General features: G+C 61.1%; 3 protein-coding genes across 3 annotated transcripts in view; 2 read left to right on the top strand and 1 right to left on the bottom strand.

Moving 5' to 3' along the window:
- LOC123345793 (endothelial zinc finger protein induced by tumor necrosis factor alpha-like) overlaps positions 1–21,491 on the top strand; it is a 1,203,704-nt gene that overhangs the window by 631,957 nt on the left and 550,256 nt on the right. The window lies entirely within an intron of this gene.
- LOC123346420 (H-2 class II histocompatibility antigen, E-S beta chain-like) lies at positions 816–9,470 on the top strand. Its single transcript, XM_044983810.1, has 6 exons — positions 816–971; positions 2,519–2,791; positions 3,697–3,978; positions 8,021–8,131; positions 8,693–8,716; positions 9,084–9,470. The coding sequence occupies exons 1-6, from the start codon at positions 866–868 to the stop codon at positions 9,095–9,097; spliced, it is 810 nt and encodes a 269-aa protein (XP_044839745.1). The 5' UTR covers positions 816–865; the 3' UTR covers positions 9,098–9,470.
- Positions 15,833–21,491, bottom strand: part of LOC123346446 (collagen alpha-2(XI) chain-like) — a 58,695-nt gene continuing 53,036 nt past the window's right edge. Inside the window, exon 60 of the mRNA XM_044983843.1 lies at positions 15,833–17,561. Coding sequence (XP_044839778.1) covers positions 17,415–17,561 — 147 coding nt within the window. The 3' untranslated portion in view covers positions 15,833–17,414. The remainder of the gene's footprint in view (positions 17,562–21,491) is intronic.

Genomic DNA, 21,491 nt, shown 5'->3' with positions numbered 1-21,491 from the left:
TTTCACACCCCTGAGCGAGCGCTGTAAAGCGCCAGTGTAGCCAAGCCCCGAAACTAAAAAAATTCCTCCAGCCGTTTTCTCCCCCCTCCCCTCTGCTCCTCCTCCCTTTGTTCAGTCTCCAGGCAGAAGGTGTCACTTCTCCCACCCCCTCCTGGCTCAGGTTACAGCTCAGGGAGCTTCCTTCCCATCCCCAGTATAACCCCCCTGCAACATTCCCAGTTCAAATCCCCCAACTCCCTGCTCCGGCACAGTCCCAGGTGTGGACGTGGCGCTGGGGGCCAGAGAAGCCCCTTAGGGTGATCCATAGTGGGAGCAGCTGGGAGGCCGAGCTGTGCCTGACCCATGGAGACTGAACCCCCCCACTCTGGGGTGCCTGGGGGGGGCAGGTCTCAGGGCCATGGAGGTGGGGGAGGGGGAAGCTCAGAACTTCTCCCAGTGGGGCCAGCCCCAAACCTTCCCCTGGGACTAAATGTACCCAGACAAACCAGCAACCTCCCCCCCACACCCGTCCTGCCCCATCCGGCAGCAGAGGGTCGAGGCACCAGGGGAAGGGGATGGAAGGTCCCAGGTCCGTTGCTGGGGGCCCGGCTCTGGTGGGGGCTGGTCCCTGCGCCATGGCAGGCGCCGGGCGAGTCCTGCAGCCCGACCCCAGGCCCTGCTCTGCCCCCTGCGAGGGAGAAGTAGGGAACCGAGCCCTGCTGGGGCCGGCTCTGCCTGGCGACTGATGATGCTGCCCAGCCCCGGTGCTGCCTGGCCCCTGGGTTGGGGGTGCCCAATCCCCGGGGCTGGTGCTCGGAGCTGGGCAGAGAAGGTCTCAGTCTGGGGGGTCCCGACACCTTTCCAGGTCTCTCCCTCCTGAGCAGCGATGGGGGCGGGGCGGATCCTGGGGGCCGGGAGCCGCTGGGCTGGGGCTCTGCTGGTGACACTGACGGTGCTGAGAACCCACCTGGCTCATTGCACGGAGCCCCCAGGTGAGCAGAGACCCCAGCGCCCCGGGGAGCCCTGTCCTGGGCAGCGCTGGGTGTATGGGGGGGGGTCAGACCCCAGCGCCCTGGGGAGCCCCGTCCTGGGCAGCGCTGGGTGTATGGAGGGGAGGGGTCAAACCCCAGCGCTCCAGGCAGGGCCGGCTTCAGACCCCAGTGCGCCAAGCGCGCGCGTGGGGCGGCATTTTAAGGGGAGGGTAGCAGGCAGCTCCGGCGGACCTTCCGCAGTCATGACTGCGGAAGCTCCACCGTAGGCGCGGGACCAGCGGTCCCTCTGCATGCACGTCTGCGGGAGGTCCCGCGGAGATGTGGGACCGGCGCCCAGCAGTGCAAGCAGCGCGGCGCGCCGCCCTGCTTGGGGCGGCGGAATCCGTAGAGCCGCCCCTGGCTCCAGGGAGCCCCGTCCTGGGCAGCGCTGGGTGTATCGGGGGGGGTCAGACCCCAGCGCCCCGGGGAGCCCCGTCCTGGGCAACACTGGGTGTATCTGGGGGGGATCGGACCCCACACACCCTGCGGATCATGTCCCAGGTGGGTGCTGGGTGTATCTGTGAGGTTCAGTTTGGATTGGACGACCCCACATGCCCCAGGGATCCGCATGCCGGGCGGGTGCTGGGTGTATCAAGGGGATCAGACCCCACATGCCCTGCGGAGCCGCATCTTGGTCACGAGTGTATTGGGGGAATCGGACCCAACTCACCCCTGGGTGCCCTGTGCCAGGCAGCCACCAGGCGTATCAGGGGAATTGGACCCCACACACCCCGGGGAGTCCTGTCCTGGGCAGGCGCTGGGTATATCAGGGAGGATCAGCCCCATATGCTCTGACGAGACCCCATCCAGGCAGACAGCAGATGTATGGGGGGGGGGATTGGACCCCACGCACCCCGGGAGTCCTGTCCTGGGCAGGTGCTGGGTGTCGGTCTCTGACTTTCCTCCATGAGCTCCAGCTGCTCCTGTGGTGTTTGGGGGGATCCCAGGGTGGGCAGGGGGAGGGGCCATGGGGGGACCAGGCCCCTCCCATGGGGGTGAGACACAATGCACAGAATCGTTCCCTTTTACACCCCCTGCCACGGGGAAACCTGGGGTGAACCCACATTAACAGGCTGCTCCAGAGCCAGACCCTGGGGCCTTCCCCTGCCCCACAGCGACAGGCCCCCAGCCCCCGTGTCAGGGCCCCTGGCCTGGCTCCCAGCCCCCCTGCGCCTCCCCCATCTGTGCTGTGCCCCCCGTGACTCAGTCTCCCCGCACCGTGTGCCCCACCCTGCACCCATTTATCTGCTGTGCCTCCTGCCCCCCCCGTGCCCCCCGCTGAGTGTCCCCCAGGCCCCCAACCTGCCCCTCCCCCACGTCTCCCCATGTTACTGTCATTCCCCCCCCCCCAGTCCTGGGGTTCCCGTCGGCCCCCAGTGGATCCAGGGCGGTGCCGGGGGGGCGGGGGTGTCCCGGGGCTCTGGTTGCCCCCCCCCCCCCGCTGGGCTCCGAGCCCCGGGGCAGGGGGCGGGTCCCTGAGCCCAGCCCGTCTCCCCCCCGCCCCCCAGAGCATTTCCTGTACCAGGAGAAGGCGGAGTGTCACTTCACCAACGGCACCGAGCGGGTCCGGTTCGTGTCGAGAGGGATCTACGACCGGCAGCAAACCGACCACTTCGACAGCGAGCTGGGGGTGTATGTGGCGGACACGGAGCTGGGGCGGCCGGACGTCGAGCTCTGGAACAGCCAGCCCGAGACACTGGCGCAGATGCGGAGAGAGGTGGACCGGTTCTGCCGGCACAACTACGAGACGGCGCAGGGGGGGAGGATGGTCGGCCGCACAGGTAAGCGGGGGGCGGGGCCGCAGCAGGACACGCTGCCCCTCTCTATGGGCCCGGCCCGCCCCCTGGGCTGGGGGGGAACCGAACGTCTCGTGCTATGGGGGGGGGGGCAGCAGGCGCTGGGGCGGGGTAACGGGGGGGGGAATCTCCCCCTCTGGGTCTGGCTGCGGCGCCCCCTGTCGGCAGCGCGCAGAGCCCCACCCGGGTCAGTCTCGGGGAGGGCCTGACCCCTCCCCCTTCCCAGCCCCCCCACCGCTCTGAGGGGTTCAGCCCCCAGCGCCCCCCCAGACCATCTGGGGCAGGCAGCTGCTACGGCTCCTACCCCCCTTCCTGGGCTGTGGGGGGCCGGGCGATGGGGCAGAACTTCCCACCCCCCAACCCCACCCCTCCCCCCTCAGGGTGCCCCTGGCTGGAGGGTGGGAGCAGCCCCTGGGCTGAGACCCTGTGTCCCTGGGCCCCAAGGATCAGACAGTCCCTGGCTCTGTCCCCAGGGGGGTAACAGGACGCGACTCCCCTCGGGCCCTTTCTGCTGGAGCCGCCTGGGGCAACTGGGCAGGAGAGAACCAGCCCCACCCTGGGGCAGTGAGAGGGGAACGGGGTGGCCAGGGAATCGGGCCCCACACACCACGGGGAGCCCTGTCTGTCCTGGGCATGTACTGGGGAACGGGACCCACACATCCAGGGTGCCCTGCCCCAGGCAGCTGCCAGGTGTATCGGGGGGTTGGATGCCCTGTCCTGGAAAGGCGCCGTCTGTATGGTTGGGGGGATTGGACTCCACACACCCTGGGGAGCATCGCCCTAGGCAGGTGCTGGGCATATTGGGGGGGGTATTTCCCTTGGGGGGCACCTGTTCTCTCTGAGCCCCCTCCGTCTCTGGACCCTTTCCCAGCCCCTCTCTCTCACCCCAGTTCGGCCCAAGGTGAAAGTTTCCCCCACGAAATCGGGGTCCCAGCTCCACCCCGACCTGCTGGTTTGCTCGGTGACGGGGTTTTACCCCTCGGGGATCGAGATCAAGTGGCTGAAGAACGGGCAGGAGCAGACGGCCGGGGTGGTGTCCACGGAGCTGCTCCAGAACGGAGACTGGACCTTCCAGATCCTGGTGATGCTGGAGATGAGCCCCCGGCGCGGGGACGTCTACACCTGCCAGGTGGAGCACATCAGCCTGCGGGGGCCCCTCGCCGTGCACTGGGGTAAGAGTGCTGGGTCACCCAGCCCCCACGAATACCGGCCCAAGCCAAGACTTCAAAGCGCTGTCTGCTGTGGCCTTTGATTCTGTTTCATGTTCATTATGTTCCAGTGGGGTCAGCTCTGGGCTACAGTCTCTAGTTCAACAAAGTTATCTCTGTTTGTTCTGGATTTAGAGCCCGTAGGAACACAGGGGACCATAGCTACCTAACACGTACACGAGCGTCTGTCTGTCTTTTAGCAGCTTTATTAGGGTTACCAACAAAGGTCTAAATGTCACAGCACATACAACCCCTACAGATAAGTACCACGTACTAGTTACACCTACACCTAGTACCACGTACTAGTCCCATCCTCCTAGAGATGGTGTTAGTCTGGTGCCCTCTCATGGATTGACCATCAATACACGGGAGTGGTTCCTGCTGGAGTTTTCCGTAGGAAGCTCCATTTTCCTGCTCTGAGCACTTTGAAGTAGTTATTGATAACTTTGGTTAATTTCACTTCCTGGTTTTTATACTCCATGTGCGGAGTTGAAATCCAGGGTGCTGCGTTAGTTGCTCCTGCAGTGGGTTGAGGTGGGGTGTGCTGACAGTTCAATATCAACATGGAATTCATTTGCTGCTGTATTTCTTACACTTCAACGCTCGTGAGAATTTAGGTTTCGGGGTAAAGTACTGATCATGTCCATGCTGGGAGCACTCTTCCAGAAGTGCTGAACTCATTATCTAAAGCTTATCGTTATATTCAAACCCAACAGGTGCCAACGGTAGAAAACCATTTTGCTTCGGGATTTACAGATTAATTAGATTAGGCATTTTGGAAACGAGAGCTGTAACAGCTGGAGACACTTCATTTAATTTTTGATAATCAGTACATGCATCTGAAGAAATGGGGGGTTTTATGCACAAAAGCTTATGCCCAAATAAATCTGTTAGTCTTTAAGGTGCCACCGGACTCCTTGTTGTTTTGTGGCTACAGACTAACACGGCTACCCCCTGTTAAGATGCCATGATCCATCTGGTTTTTGTACTGGCCAAATTGGAGAATTGCACATGGAAGCACGCGCACTAATGGTTTCCTGTTGCAGCAGAGAGTCAATGCCTTTAGCAGTATAAGGTTTGGCCTGATTTGGAAAAGGACACTGCTTTTATAGGGGGAATTTTCTTATAGACTCATAGACTCATAGACTTTAAGGTCAGAAGGGACCATTATGATCATCTAGTCTGACCTCCTGCACAATGCAGGCCACAGAATCTCACCCTTCCACTTCTATAACAAACCCCTAGCGTATGTCTGAGTTATTGAAGTCCCCAAATTGCGGTTTGAAGACCTCAAGCTGCAGAGAATCCTCCAGCAAGTGACCCGTGCCCCATGCTGCAGAGGAAGGTGAAAAACCTCCAGGGCCTCTGCCAATCTGCCCTGGAGGAAAATTCCTTCCCGACCCCAAATATGGCGATCAGTTAAACCCTGAGCATGTGGGCAAGACTCACCAGCCAGCACCCAGGAAAGAATTCTCCGTAGTAACTCAGATCCCAACCCATCTAACATTCCATCACAGACCACTGGGCATACTTACCTGCTGATAATCAAAGCTCAATTGCCAAATTAATTGCCAAAATTAGGCTATCCCATCATACCATCCCCTCCATAAACTTATCAAGCTTAGTCTTAAAGCCAGATATGTCTTTTGCCCCCACTACTCCCCTTGGAAGGCTGTTCCAGAACTTCACTCCTCTAATGGTTAGAAACCTTCATCTAATTTCAAGTCTAAACTTCCTAGTGTCCAGTTTATATCCATTTGTTCTTGTGTCCACATTGGTACTAAGCTTAAATAATTCCTCTCCCTCCCTGATATTAATCCCTCTGATATATTTATAAAGAGCAATCATATCCCCCCTCAACCTTCTTTTGGTTAGGCTGAACAAGCCAAGCTCTTTGAGTCTCCTTTCATAAGGCAGGTTTTCCATTCCTCGGATCATCCTAGTAGCCCGTCTCTGAACCTGTTCCAGCTTGAATTCATCCTTCTTAAACATGGGAGACCAGAACTGCACACAGTATTCCAGCTGAGGTCTCACCAGTGCCTTATATAACGGTACTAACACCTCCTTATCTTTGCTGGAAATTCCTCGCCTGATGCATCCTAAAACCGCATTAGCTTTTTTAACGGCCATATCACATTGGCTGCTCATAGTCATCCTGTGCAACCAATACTCCGAGATCCTTCTCCTCCTCTGTTACTTCCAACTGATGCATCCCCAATTTATAACTAAAATTCTTGTTATTAATCCCTAAATGCATGACCTTGCACTTTTCGCTATTAAACTTCATTCTATTACTATTACTCCAGTTTACAAGGTCATCCAGATCTTCCTGTATGATATCCCGGTCCTTCTCTGTGTTAGCAATACCTCCCAGCTTTGTGTCATCCGCAAACTGTATTAGCACATTCCTGCTTTTTGTGCCAAGATCAGTAATAAAAAGGTTAAATAAAATTGGTCCCAAAACTGATCCCTGAGGAACGCCACTAGTAACCTCCTTCCAGCCTGACAGTTCACCTTTCAGTACGACCCGTTGTAGTCTCCCCTTTAACCAGTTCCTTATCCACCTTTCAATTTTCATATTTATCCCCATCTTTTCCAATTTAACTAATAATTCCCCATGTGGAACCGTGTCAAATGCCTTACTGAAATCGAGGTAAATTAGATCCACTGCATTTCCTTTGTCTAAAAAATCTGTTACTTTCTCAAAGAAGGAGATCAGGTTGGTTTGGCACAATCTACCTTGTGTGAAACCATGTTGTATTTTTTCCCAATTACCATTGCCCTCAATGTCCTTAACTACCCTCTCCTTCAAAATTTTTTCCAAGACCTTACATACTACAGATGTCAAACTAACAGGCTTATAGTTACTCGAATCACTTTTTTTTCCTTTCTTAAAAATAGGAACTATGTTAGCAATTCTCCAGTTGTACGGTACAACCCCTGAGTTTACCAATTCATTAAAAATTCTTGCTAATGGGCTTGCAATTTCATGTGCCAGTTCCTTTAATATCTTCTACAATTGTAACAGTTACATCCATATTTTTACATGTGTGCTTGTGTTTAGCAAAAGCATCAACCCTATTCACAATTTTTAGAGCACTTGTACGAGACCAAATCTATTGACCTGGGCTGGGAGCATCTGTTCTCCGTGTCTCACAGCACAAGGACAAGGGGACACTCAGTGGAATGGAAAGGGCCAAATTCACACCTGGTAAAAGGAAAGACGTTTCCCACACCCTGTGTAATTAGCCTGTGGAACTCACTGCCACAGGGTGTCACTGAGCCCAAGAACTGAGCAAGGTTCACAAAGGGACTGGCCATTTCTGTGGCTCACAGGAGCATCCAGGGCTAGACTAGTTCATGCTGACAATGGGCAGGAATATCACACCTCGTGCTGCAGGGCCTGAGCTGAGCTCTGGTGATCCCAGACCAGGAGGAGCTCTGAGGTGGGGCATATTCTCCCAAAGCTGCTCCTGCAGGCCCCGGCCCCTGGCTGTGCCCCGGCCGGTGCTGGTCACTGGCGCGGACGGGAGCCCGGCCCGGAGGCCCCTGGCTCTGCCCCGGCCGGCGCCGGTCACTGGGCAGACGGGAGCCCGGCCCGGAGGCCCCTGGCTCTGCCCCGGCCGGTGCCGGTCACTGGCACGGACGGGAGCCCGGCCCGGAGGCCCCTGGCTCTGACCCGGCCGGTGCTGGTCACTGGCGCGGACGGGAGCCCGGCCCGGAGGCCCCTGGCTCTGACCCGGCCGGTGCCGGTCACTGGCACGGACGGGAGCCCGGCCCGGAGGCCCCTGGCTCTGACCCGGCCGGTGCTGGTCACTGGCGCGGACGGGAGCCCGGCCCGGAGGCCCCTGGCTCTGACCCGGCCGGTGCTGGTCACTGGCGCGGACGGGAGCCCGGCCCGGAGGCCCCTGGCTCTGACCCGGCCAGTGCTGGTCACTGGAGCGGACGGGAGCCCGGCCCGGAGGCCCCTGGCTCTGACCCGGCCCGTTCCATGTCCCTGTTTCAGAGGCGCAGTCTGACTCCGCCAGGAGCAAGATGCTGACGGGGGTCGGGGGCTTCGTGCTGGGGCTGATCTTCCTGGCGCCCGGACTCCTCATCTACCTGAAGAATAAGAAAGGTGAACGGCTCCGGGCGGGGGCGGGGCACCAGGGGGTCTGGGGGGAGGTGGGGCTGGGGGAGCTCAGGGGAATCCGGGCCTGGCTGCAAGCTCCCCCCCCCACCCCCCAGCAGGGGCTGCTCAGAGTCTGGCAGGGGCCTCCCGGCTTCTCCTCTCCTGGGCCCGGGGCTGGGTCAGACCCTCCCCCCTCCTAGGGCAGGGACAGAGCAGGGGCCATGGGGAGATCTCAGTGCGGGGCCCCGGGGCCAGGCTGGGGGCTCCCACTCTCCCCTCCCCCGGCCGAGGCCCCGGGGTGGGACAGACCCCGACCCCTCGCAGTGCAGGGAGCTGCCCCTGCCCCGGGGCTCAGAGCGTTTCCCGTCCCCTCCCCCGGGCAGGGATCCTGGGTCAGGGATTTACAGTAATAACGGGGGAGGGGGGAACCCCAGGTCTGGGGGCTGGAGGGGGGCTGGGTTCCTAGTGGGGGGCGTTCCATGCCGTGGGGCAGGGGCTGGAGCTCTGACCCCCAGGAACCGGCTCCCTCCGCCCAGGGCTCTGACCATGTTTCTCTCTGTTTTTCAGGGCGCCCCGTTCCCCAACCTGCAGGTAATTTCAATCCCCCTCCCCCGTTACACCCGCCTCCCCCCACACTGAGCACAGGCTGCCTGGGGCGCCCGTGGGGCGGCTGCTTCTGCCCCTCGGCCCGTGACACCCGCCCGGCTCAGCCCCGGGGCAGCTGGTCAATGGGGCGCTGGCCCCGCGGAGGAGGAGGCTGCGGCTCCCTCGGTCCCCGTTCAGGCCGATCCCCGAGCTGCTCCCGGGGGCAGAGGGTCCTGGGTCCTGCCGAGCATCCCCCAGCCCTGCGGCTGCCGGGCAGAGTCCCTGGGGCGCCCTGGGGCCTGGCAGAGAAAATCCCCCGTCCGTTCCGCTAGCCCCACGGCCAGGGGCTGATTTCTCTCCCCTCTCCCTGCAGGGCTCCTGCATTAGATCCTGGGCGTCGGATCCCCCGGCCGGCAGGAGTTTCCGTCCGTCTGTCTCAGCCCCTCGCCCAGCCCGGAGAATGCAGAACCTGGGGCCGGTCCCTTCCTGTCCCCGCCTGCCCCCCGCGCTCTGCCCGGCTCCAGCCCGCGCTGCCCCCCCCTGGGGACCCGTCCCTGCCCCTCAGTCCCAGCAGGGCCCCGGGGCGACCCCTCCTGCGTTAACCCTTTCCCTGCCCCAGCCCAGCCCCACGTTCCCTCTCGCTGACCCCGCGGCCCTCGGGGAAGCTTTGGGGGACGCTGCTCCGCAGCCTGGGGGGAAGCCGGACCGAGGCCGGCGCTGTTATAACTGCTGCACCCTAATAAATCATCCCAGCCCCCACCGGCTCCATGCTCACTGCTCCCCCAGGGCTGGGACAGGGCTGGGGGCTCTGGACTCTGGCTGGGGGGGGAGGGGCGCATGGCACAGAGCAGCTGCCCTCGGGGAGGGGACTCCCCAGACACACCTTGGGGCCATTCAGCGGCTGGAGGGATCAGGGTTGTGCTGGGGAGGGGCCTGGGCAGGGCTGGATCTGACTGGAGGGAGGGGGCAGGACCCCAGAGGGGGGCTCTGGGGGTGGGGGTGACTCCTGGGGGGGCTGTGGGTTCCCAGTCCCAGTGCAGACCGGTTCCTTCCCCAGGGGTGGAGGCAGCAGGGAGGAGGCCGTGGGGAGCGGGAGCCCCAAGCCCCTTTCCCAGGGGAGAGGCAGCTGCAAGAGGGGAGCCCAGCAGCTCGGACGCCCCGGCCTGGGGGCAGAGACAGGGCCGGGCTGGGGGGGGGAGCCCTGTCAGTGAGCTGGGCTATGGGGCAGGGGAGCAGCTCACGGATGGCGCAGGGCAGTTATTATCCAGGGGTCCGAACCCCCCAGGGAGTCACAGCCCCGTCCCCCCAGGAGCGCAGAGGCTCACCAGCGACACCGGAGCCCCATCCCAGTCAGAGTCTCACATCCCGCTTGGGGGGGTGACTGTGGGGTCTCAGCTATGGGGGATCCCACAACCTCTGGGGCGATATGTGGACTGGGTGCTCACATTCCCCCTCCCCGCAGCCCAGCCCTGCTCTGTCACTGTCACCTGCCCCAGCTGCCAGACCACACCCCAGAGGTGGCTGCATTTCTGTGGGGGAATTGGCCCCAGTGCTATCGGGTGCAATGAGCTCTGGGATCCTGGTGGGGGAGCGTCCCCGAGAGCGGGGAGACGAGGCCGTGGGGACGTCCCTGTCAGCTGTTCCCATGGGCTGTTCCTGCGGGAGGGGACACAGGAGAGGGCGTGAATCTGTGTGAGTCACTCAGAGCCTGGCCTGCTGCTCCTACTGGTGGCCAAGGCCCCCCCCCCCCCGCCATGGAGTCTCCTCTCCAGCTCCCCACACGGACCATCCCGGCCCTGCTCCTGCCCCCCACCCGCCCCACCCCCCGGCTATTCACCGCCCTGCGGCTGTGCTAACCACAGTCTGTGTCACAACTTAACTATCATGGACAGGGCTGCATTGAAGGGCCAGGGTGGCGGGGAGAGACTGGCTGGCTCAGGGGGTCAGGGATGGGACACAGGGCCTCTGCCCTTTGGGGGCTGGGGGCTCGGATCCAGCCTCAGGGCAGGGGACGGGCTGGCTTAGGGGGCCGGGGCCAGGCCATGGGGCCTTGGCAGTCCAGGGCTGTCAATCCAGTGTCAGCGTGAACGTCCCCGTGCAGTTGCCCACAGCCCGGTGGAGACGTTTCTCCGGCCCCGCGACCCAGAAAGGGTTAACGCTCCACGTCGCTTCACACCCCGTCTGCCTGTGGGTGGACAGAGGGACAGACTGACGCCTGCTTCCCCTCACCTGGTTTCACTTCCCCGCCAGGGATGGTTCTGAGCCCCCCGGGATGGTTCTGAGTCCCCCCCAGCCCTCCACAGCACCCAGCACACTCTGCTCCCCGGCCCTCCCAGCCCAACTCTGCCCAGTGCCCGGTGATGCCAGGTCGGTGCCGCGCTGCCACTGGCCGAGCCCTGGAGGCGCTAACCCCGGCCCAGCGTCTCTGCCTGTTTGTGCGTCAGTGAGACACCAGCTCCCACAGGTGGGCGTCATTGCGGTGCCAGGGACTTTCCACCCAACCCCCCCCCCCCGGGCCTGCAGCCTGGCTGGCACCCGGGGGCTGGCCCAGCCCCACCCCTGCACTGGAGAGGAATAAACTGCGAGTGAAATGCAGCCCCGGTCGGTGTCCTCACCCCACGGTACAGGGGGGACACTGAGAGCAAGGGACTTGTCAGAAACCACATAACTGTGATAGAACCCAGGAGTCCTGGCTCCCAGCCCCCCCTGCTCTGATCCACCAGCCCCCACTCCCCTCCCAGAGCTGGGAGAGAACCCAGGAGTCCTGGCTCCCAGGCCCCCGGCTCTAACCCACCAGCCCCCACTCCCGTCCCAGAGCCAGCATAGAACCCCCCCTTCCCCGCATGCTAGAGAGAAGTATGGGGGCTCTGTCCATCTGGGGTGCTCAGTCAGAGGAGTGGGGCTGGTGCAGAATGAGGGGTCCTGGCTGAGGATGGGGGCTTGGGGGTGCTCAGGCTCGGGGTGCAGATGGAGGGACAGGCTGTGGGTCACAGATACAGACACCCCTGCCCAAGCGGGACCCTGTGCGGCCGGCTTCCCTGCGGGCCGGTTCTGGGGGTGTAGGGGTGTGGGGGGGGGTCTGTAGGACACGTCCCCTCCCTCATGGGTGAGGCACTTCCCAAGCAATCCAGCCCATCCTGCACCCCCCCCCATGTTCCTGCTCTTGCTCCCCAGCTCTACGGAGCGGGTGCTGCTGCGGGGCTGAACGGAGCCCCCTGGTGACGCTCTCCGAGACAGACACGGGTCGCTCCCTGGCCCCACGGCGTCAGCAAATGCTGCTCCCTGCAGGGACCCCAGCCCAAGGGACCCCCCCTGCCCCGTCCCAGCCCGTCCCAGACCCATAGCGAATCCTGTCCCAGAGCCGACAGCCTCCCCACGGGGCTCCAGAGAGCAGGACGGGGGTGAGCAGCTGGGTGAATCCAGGGGCTCGGCCAAGACCAGCTGCTCCCCCTGGGCCGGGGGGGGTCAGGCGCTCTCCCCCCCTGCCCACTCAGCTCGCACCCACCCAGCAACAGCTGCCACCACCACAAGGTCTTGTCTTTATAGCTGGGCATTTGCCAGGGAACAGACCCTCACCCCAGGGAGGAGACACATAGGGGGGCCCCAGGAGGAAACACAGCCCTGCTCCCCCACCTCCACACCTGTTACAGAGGGCAGGGTCCCCTGGGCCCATGGGGGGGGGGAGCTCTGGTGGGGCCAGGCTGAGCAGGGGGCAGGCCAGGTCCCAGGGCAGTGCCAGGCGGCTGTAGGGCCTGGCTATGGAGGGATGGGTCCCCAGCCGGGGGTCACTCCGCAGTGACGGATGGTGTGATGCCGAGTCACAGCCGGTCCGGGGGGCCCAGCTTGGGGTGTAGCCGGGTGTAGCGAGTCGGTGTGGCTCCCCTCCTGCCCAGCAGAGGGCGCTCCCTCCCAGAAGCCCAGCTGGGCTGAGCCACCACTTCCTGTCCCCGCCCCCCGGAAGTCAAGGGGCGGGACAGGAAGTAGAAAAGGAGAACGCCAGAGCTCAGTCAGGAGCCAGCCACCGCCGCGAGCAGACGTGCCGGCGGGAGCTCCAGACTGGGAACCCTCCTGGACCCGAGGCGGCGATCCGGACTAGCCCCCACTGCCCCGCGCCCGGTACGATGAGGAACCAGCAGAGCTTCCCCGGGATCGGTACCCTGAGGAGCCGCTGAGACTCCCTCGCGCCGGCTACGAAGAGGAGCCGCCGCCGCCGCTTCCGCCCTGCTGTTATCCGGAGGAGCCGCCTGAACAGGCCTGGCCGGACTTCCAGCAGGAGTTGCCGGACCTGCCCCCAAGCCCTGGTCCCGAGGAGCCCATGCAGATGGACTGGCCCGACCTCCCGGCGACCGAGGAGCAGGTACCCACGGAGGGGGAAATGGAGTGTAGCCCGGGGGTAGCTGACCCCTGTCAGGCTGTAGGCACCGAGGTGCCCATGTCAGTGTGTTGCGGTCAGGACCCCACTGACCAGCGGCAGGACTAGCCGCTAATAGGGCCCCGGGCTGGGACACAGTGGAGTGGGTGGGCCTGTGTCCCCCCTGCCACCCCACACACGGGTGGCAGTCTCCCCCTCACCCCAGCGCAGACAGAATCGCCTGCACTGATCCGAGTGGTTGTTATTGCTCAGCGCCTGCCACTAGGATCTGAGCCTTGTACTGTGTTTATTGCCTGCCCTGAGCTAGGGCTTGGGCTTTGATAACCTGAACTGCTGTGCAGCCCCTGCCTGAGGGTCTGAGCCTTGTACTGTGTTTATTGCCTGCCCTGAGCTAGGGCTGGGCTTTAAGACTTGACCTGAACTGCTGCTCAGCCCTGCCTGCTGTCAGGCTGAGCCCCTGGACTGACTGTGTGCCTTCTGTGCAGCCCCTGCCTGAGGGCCTGCACCCGAGAACCTTCCTGAGACTGATTGCTGTGCAGACCTGAGCCTAGGACTGCTATTGTGCTACCCAAGCCCCTGCTCCAGAGGGCCTGGGCTCATACTGAACTGTGGTTATCCCAGCCCCTGCTCCAGAGAGCCTGGGCTTGTTGAGACTGATTGCTGTTGCCCAGCCCCTGCTCCAGAGGGCCTGGGCTTGTTGAGACTGTTTGCTGTTGCCCAGCCCCCTGCTCCAGAGGGCCTGGGCTTGTTGAGACTGTTTGCTGTTGCCCAGCCCCCTGCTCCAGAGGGCCGGGGCCTAGATTGAACTGCCATTCAGCCCTGATCCAGAGGGCCTGAAGGTACTGAGACTGATTGTTGTTCAGCTTCCTGCTCCAGAGGGCTTGAGACGTAAGATAGGGCTAACCCTGATTTCTTGCCGCCCCACCAGTTCGAGGGGACAAGGAGCGAGTCGGTGTGGCTCCCCTCCCGCCAGCCGGAGAGTTGAGCCCCGACCACCCGCTTACACCGGGACGTACAGCCAGTCAGGACAAGCTCCGCGCGAGGCCGGATGCAGGGATCCCGGCTGAAATCCCCAGGGCCGAGTTACCAGGAGGCCAGGCTGGCTGAGCAGAACCCGGGGGACATTTCAGAGGCCCGGGACTGCACCCCCCAGAGCCCTGGCTCATGTGATTCCAGGGATCCCCTGGCCCCAGGCCCAAAGCCCCCCAACACAGAGACCATCAACAGTCACATTTCATACCCCTTAAAAACGCCCCTCCCCGGGCTGCTACCGCAACCAGCGCTGGGTGCCTGCCTGGACCCCTCTGAGCCCAGCTCCTCAGCCGGTCGGCCCCTCTCCTCCCGGGAGCCCCTGTGCCCCCCCCCGCCCGCCTCTGGGGAAGGGGCGGCACTGGAGAGCTGGAGAGCAAGCCCCACAGCGATGGGGCAGCCGGGGCCCAGCTGGGGGGCCCTTGCTGCGGCGTGGGGGGGGGGGAACGTAGCATGGAGGGGGCTCAGTTTGACCCCAAACCAGCAGAGCACGTCAGCACACGCGGCAGCTCACAAACTCCAGGGGGTCGCTCACCAGCTCGTCATTCGGCACGTTCGCAGGATCAGGGCCTCTAGCCCCTGAGTGACCTGCCTGCGTCCCCCTCCTCTGCCATTCTCAGCCTCCGGGAGCTCGGTCCAGCTCCTCCCAGTGCCGGGACAGGGACACGGCCGGGCGTGTCCCCCACAGCCTGGGGCCTGAGCACACCAGAGAGATGCGTGTGTGTGTGTCTTGTCAGCTGTGGGTGTCTCTGTGTGGACTCCAGTAGTAGCTGCCTGGCTCTGACATACCCGGCGAGCCCTGCCTGGGCCTGGCACCCGTCTGACGCAGCACCAGGGCCCCCGCTGGACGCCAGGCTGAGGGTGGATCCCTCTGGGGCAGCTCCTCCCCGGGTGCAAACCAACATTGCCTCAGGGGGGGGCGTTGCTGATTTACACCGCTGAGTAGCTGGGCCCGATTCACCCTCACATGGCCATTTCCACACGTCCCTGTCACCAGGCGGGACGGGCTCTCCGGGATCCTTGCGCCAGGCCCCCGACGGGAGCGTCCCGGCCACAGACGTGTCTGGCTCCGGCTCCACACTCAGGAACGTCTCTGCGCCGGCGGGCGGCTGCGCCAGCCCCTCCCTCCGCTGGGGGCTGGAAACGGGCTACGTGCCGGCCTCAGCCTGGGCCTGGCCGGGGCCCCCCACTGGTTCTCGGGCCTTGGCCTGTAACTGCGGCAGCTCGTCCCACCGCCAGGCATTTACCCCCCTTGGCTACAGAGCGATGGGGGCCCCTGGCAGCCGAGCTCCTCCGGCCTCCTCTAGGTCAGCTCCAGCCCCCGCCGGCCCAGCAGCCCTTTGGGGCTCATCGCTCGGCCCCGCGGGACCAGAGCCGGCCTCAGCGTTCCAGCTCCGCACCGGATTCGCTGGCACAAAAGGGGTGCAAAGCACTTGCCCCCCACCCCCGTGTAACTGGCTGCATGACGCACCGGGTGGCGGTGAATGGTGCTGGGCTCGGGGATAAAATCCAGCTGCCAGCAGCCGGTGCAGGCCACGGGCCGGCCTTGCAGGGGGCCATGGATCCACACGTGGGGTTGTTCATCGTGGGAGTGAAGGAAAACAGAAGCAACGGAAAAAGCCCTGGGGTGGAGCAAAGCGCCTGGGCAGGGCCAGGCCAGGGGGAGGTTGGGGGGAGCCGAGGGGACAGGACACCAAAAATAACAACCCCCCAAAAGCAGCAAAATTCTAGCTGATCTATTAACACAACTTCCAACATTACTTACAAACATTCCACCGGCCGCCGGCTCAGCACCGGGGGCGCCCGCCGCCTGTCAGACCCCGAAAAGCCAAGACAGTCGCCCCGTGAAACGTGTCCGGTGGCCCCGAGAAAATCAATTGGACCCCCCCCCCCCCCAGCTGCAGGACGGGCAGCGTCGCCGGAGTGCTGGGCTCGTGTGGGATTCAAACTCCGCGACAGGGCCCAGACCCCTGTATGTCTCCGCGCCTTAAATAATAGAATTAATTTAAAATAAAACAATCTAGCCAGCGTCCTTCTCTTCGCTCCTCGGCCTCTCCCACGGGGGGAGGTTAGTGAAGGCTTTTAAGATACACCCAGAGCAACGATCCCTTGCAAACAGCCGGGGGTGGGGGGATCTGAGCCTTGGGGAGATGTTAATTAACAGGGTTTGTTCATTATTGTAACTGGTACGGCAGGGAAGGGACAGAGCATGGGTAGGGCAGAGAAGGGCCATGGAGCCCTGTCCATGTCAATTAACGCTAATTAGTACCAGGGGGAGGGGGGGGCACCCCACTGATATTAATTAATATGTTTTGTTCCTTTGATATTAATTAGTCCAGTGGGGGAGGGGTTGGAGCCTCACAAATCAATACTAATTACCATAGTGGGGGAGGGGAGCACCCCACTGAGATTAATGGCAAAGGAAGAAGAAATGTGAATTAGTACGGGGGGAGGGAGGGGGACTAGAGCCCGTTGATAGGGATGAAGGAGGCGGAGGAATCCCAGCCTGGCCCGGACCAGGGGCCCATCTAGCCTGGCCTCCCACCTGCGCTGCTCTGGGTGGAAAGGGCAGGGACCGTGCAGGAGGTGACTAAACCAGGAATTAAAGGAAGTGAGGAGGAAGTTTCCTCCTGACCCCATCCCTGCAGGCTGGCACCTGCCCTGAAGCATGAGGGTCGTGGTCACTGTGACAGGTGTCAGCACTGTGGGGAGGGGGGACGGGAGCCCACGGGGGTTAACCCAGGTCCTCTATCCACGATGCTGCCCGGCACAGGGGAGCCGGCCGCCCTGCTGACGTATTAACTCTGGTTCGCTCACAATGTTCATTAGACATTAATGGCTTCGCTCCCCGGTCAGAGGGAAATTGGGGTACCGGGTCCATCGTTTTGGGGTGGCTCCAGTCGGGTTAGAGCTGAGGGGCTCTGGGAGATATGGAGGGTGAGCCCTGAGACACTCTGGGGAATATGGCCCACAGGCAATGAGGGATGTAGCTGGGCATTCTGGGAGCTCTGGCTGGAGGATTGTGGGGCTCCGAGGGATCCAGCCAGCGCGTGGGTGTAACTGTCCTCTCGCTACATGTTAAAATACAGGAGGGCTCTAAGCAGTGACGTCTCTTCGGTGTCTCTCTCCGGTCCCTGGTCCCAGCGCCGGGTGCGTCGGTCTCGGTGGCTGTGGGTCGTCGTGGCGGGTCCGTCCCTCGGGTGGCCGGTAGGTCCCGTAGCTTCGCTGCTCGGGGGATGGTGGGGCCTGGGCCAGGCTGGGACAGTCCCTCAGGGACCAGGGCAGGGCTCACGGGGGTTGGTCCTAGCCCAGGAAACAGACGGATCCCACCTCAAACCCAAACTTCTGGTTGGGCTCCCCAAAGTCCGTGAAGTGCGCGTCCAGCAGGGGGAGCTGCTCCACGCGGGGCGTGTTCACCTCCAGCACCGTCCTGTCCGGGCCCTTCCGCCGCTGCAGGGGGAGGGACGGGGGGAGGGTCAGGCCGTGGGGTCAGTGGCTCCAGGGGCTGTTCCTGCCACAGGCTCCCCCGGGGGGGCCTCTCTCGCCACGGCGACCCGGGCTCTGCCCTCTGTTCCTGCCCTCTGTCCCCGCCAACTGTCTGGTCATCCAGCCTCCCTCCTAGTGTATCCATCCATCCCTCCATCCTTCCTTCCAGCCTCCCTCCTAGTGTATCCATCCTTCCCTCCATCCTTCCTTCCAGCCTCCCTCCTAGTGTATCCATCCTTCCCTCCATTCTTCCCCCCATCCTTCCAGCCTCCCTCCTAGTGTATCCATCCTTCCCTCCATCCTTCCAGCCTCCCTCTTAGTGTATCCATCCATCCCTCCATCCTTCCCTCCATCCTTCCAGCCTCCCTCCTAGTGTATCCATCCATCCCTCCATCCTCCCAGCCTCCCTCTTAGTGTATCCATCCATCCCTCCATCCTTCCAGCCTCCCTCCTGGTGTATCCATCCATCCCTCCATCCTTCCAGCCTCCCTGCTAGTGCATCCATCCATCCCTCCATCCTTCCAGCCTCCCTCCTAGTGTATCCATCAATCCCTCCATCCTTCCCTCCATCCTTCCAGACTCCTTCCTAGTGTATCCATCCATCCCTCCTTCCAGCCTCCCTCCTAGAGTATCCATCCATCTCTCCATCCTTCCAGCCTCCCTCTTAGTGTATCCATCCATCCCTCCATCTTCCAGCCTCCCTCCTAGTGTATCCATCCATCCCTCCATCCTTCCCTCCATCCTTCCAGCCTCCCTCCTAGTGTATCCATCCATCGCTCCATCCTTCCAGCCTCCCTCCTAGTGTATCCATCAATCCCTCCATCCTTCCAGCCTCCCGGCTAGTGTATCCATCCATCTCTCCATCCTTCCCTCCATCCTTCCAGCCTCCCTCCTAGTGTATCCATCCATCTCTCCATCCTTCCAGCCTCCCTCCTAGTGTATCCATCAATCCCTCCATCCTTCCCTTCATATCTCCCAGCCTCCCTGCTAGTGTATCCATCCATCCCTCCATCCTTCCAGCCTCCCGGCTAGTGTATCCATCCATCTCTCCATCCTTCCCTCCATCCTTCCAGCCTCCCTCCTAGTGTATCCATCCATCTCTCCATCCTCCCTCCTAGTGTATCCATCAATCCCTCCATCCTTCCCTCCATCCTTCCAGCCTCCCTCCTAGTGTATCCATCCATCCCTCCATCCTTCCAGCCTCCCTCCTAGTATATCCATCCTTCCCTCCATCCTTCCAGCCTCCCTCCTAGTGTATCCATCCATCCCTCCATTCTTCCCTCCATCCTTCCAGCCTCCCTCCTAGTGTATCCATCAATCCCTCCATCCTTCCCTCCATCCTTCCAGCCTCCCTCCTAGTGCATCCATCCATCCCTCCATCCTTCCAGCCTCCCTCCTAGTGTATCCATCCATCCCTCCATCCTCCCAGCCTCCCTCTTAGTGTATCCATCCATCCCTCCATCCTTCCAGCCTCCCTGCTAGTGCATCCATCCATCTCTCCATCCTTCCCTCCATCCTTCCAGCCTCCCTCCTAGTGTATCCATCAATCCCTCCATCCTTCCCTCCATCCTTCCAGCCTCCCTCCTAGTGTATCCATCCATCCCTCCATCCTTCCAGCCTCCCTCCTAGTGCATCCCTCCATCCTTCCAGCCTCCCTCCTAGTGTATCCATCCATCCCTCCATCCTTCCAGCCTCCCTCCTAGTGCATCCATCCATCCCTCCATCCTTCCAGCCTCCCTCCTAGTGTATCCATCCATCCCTCCATCCTCCCAGCCTCCCTCTTAGTGTATCCATCCATCCCTCCATCCTTCCAGCCTCCCTGCTAGTGCATCCATCCATCCCTCCATCCTTCCCTCCATCCTTCCAGCCTCCCTCCTAGTGTATCCATCAATCCCTCCATCCTTCCCTCCATCCTTCCAGACTCCTTCCTAGTGTATCCATCAATCCCTCCATCCTTCCCTCCATCCTTCCAGCCTCCCTCCTAGAGTATCCATCCATCTCTCCATCCTTCCAGCCTCCCTGCTAGTGTATCCATCAATCCCTCCATCCTTCCCTCCATCCTTCCAGCCTCCCTCCTAGTCTATCCATCCATCCCTCCATCCTTCCAGCCTCCCTGCTAGTGTATCCATCAATCCCTCCATCCTTCCCTCCATCCTTCCAGCCTCCCTCCTAGTGTATCCATCAATCCCTCCATCCTTCCCTCCATCCTTCCAGCCTCCCTCCTAGTGTATCCATCCATCCCTCCATCCTTCCAGCCTCCCTGCTAGTGTATCCATCAATCCCTCCATCCTTCCCTCCATCCTTCCAGCCTCCCTCCTAGTGTATCCATCAATCCCTCCATCCTTCCAGCCTCCCTCCTAGTGTATCCATCAATCCCTCCATCCTTCCAGCCTCCCTCCTAGTGTATCCATCCATTGCTCCATCGATCCACCCCTCCCCATCCATCCATCCCTCCCTCCTAGTGTATCCATCCACTCTCCTCCATCCTGCAACTGTCTATTCATCCATCCCCGGGTATCCATCCTGTGACGTCACACTCTATATGATTTTATGCAAATATGCTAATGAGTGTGACTATGATGTAACTGGAATATGCTTCATGCAAAAGGTCTCTTGTAAGGGATCATTACAAAGCTTATAATCTACTGAGTGTGATCATCCTATTTGTATAAATGTACCACTCTTATATCTGAAACGAGGAATATGAAATGTAACTCTGAGGCTGATTGTAACTATGCAAAGTGTGGGACATTAATGGTGCTTTGGAATTTTGATGGTTCCCATTAAGGAGGACAATTGACTGCAGACGTCTCTGTTTACTTGTAAATCTTCCTGTATCCGTGTGTGCTGGCAAGTGGGCAATGAAGTCTTACAGTGACATGTGATCATGTCACCTGAACTGGAATCCATCTTTAACCTGGTGCTTTTCCATGGAGACGGAGGGGTGGGGACCCAGAGAGGGACAAAGGATTCCCGCCGGGTGCCAAAGCTATAAAAGGGGGTGGAGCAGGACAAAGGGGGCTGCAGTCATGAGAAATCCCCCAGTTACCAGCTGAGCTGGAACAAGGGCTGTACCGGGGAAAGGACGGGCCCAGACTAGGAAGGCGTCTCCAGTCTGTGAAAGAAGCTTATTGGAACCTCTCTGAGGGTGAGATTTTATCTGTGTTCACTGTCTGACTGTGTTAGGCTTAGACTTGCATGTTCTATTCTAAGCTTTATACAGAGTAAAACGGATTGATTTGGGTTTGGACCCCATTGGGAGTGGTCTGAGTGCTGGAGACAGGAGCACGTCTTAAGTTGTTTACCGTTAAGGCTGCAGCTTGTGGGGGACGTGGTTCCGACCTGGGTCTGTGTTTGTAGCAGACGGGTGGGTCTAGCTCAAACCAGGCAGGGCACTGAACCCCCAGGCTGGCAGGGAAAACGGGCTCAGAGGCCGTCTCAGCACATCAGGTGGCAGTTCCCAAGGGGTTTCTGCGATCCCGCCCGTCATAGTGTTCGAAATCCAATGGGGTTTCCCCGCACAGGTTCGGATCCTGTTCATACCGCCACTGTGACAGGTTGGGGTCGTTACTGTCCTTTGTTCCAGTTTCTTTCAGGTACCCTGGTGGGGTGGACAGGTTCTCCCTTGAGCCAGCTGAAGACAAAATGGAGGGGTCTCCCAAGGCTTTACATAGTGTCTCCTTGTGGGTCTAAACCCCTCCCTCCCCCTGTGTAGAATCCCCTCTACAAGCTGGAGTTTGGGAGTCACATGGGCAAGTCACATGTCCCTGCATGACTCAGTTCTCTCCAGGAACGTTCCCAGGAAAGCTCAGATGGGGACTGGCCTCTGTCAAGGCCCATTGTTAACCAAGTACTTCCAATTACTTGAATAACCCCTCACACTTCCTTGATCAC

Source organism: Mauremys mutica, chromosome 12 (genome assembly GCF_020497125.1).
Source record: "Mauremys mutica isolate MM-2020 ecotype Southern chromosome 12, ASM2049712v1, whole genome shotgun sequence".
NCBI lineage: Eukaryota > Metazoa > Chordata > Testudines > Geoemydidae > Mauremys > Mauremys mutica.
This window is presented reverse-complemented; position numbering and strand designations above follow the sequence as displayed.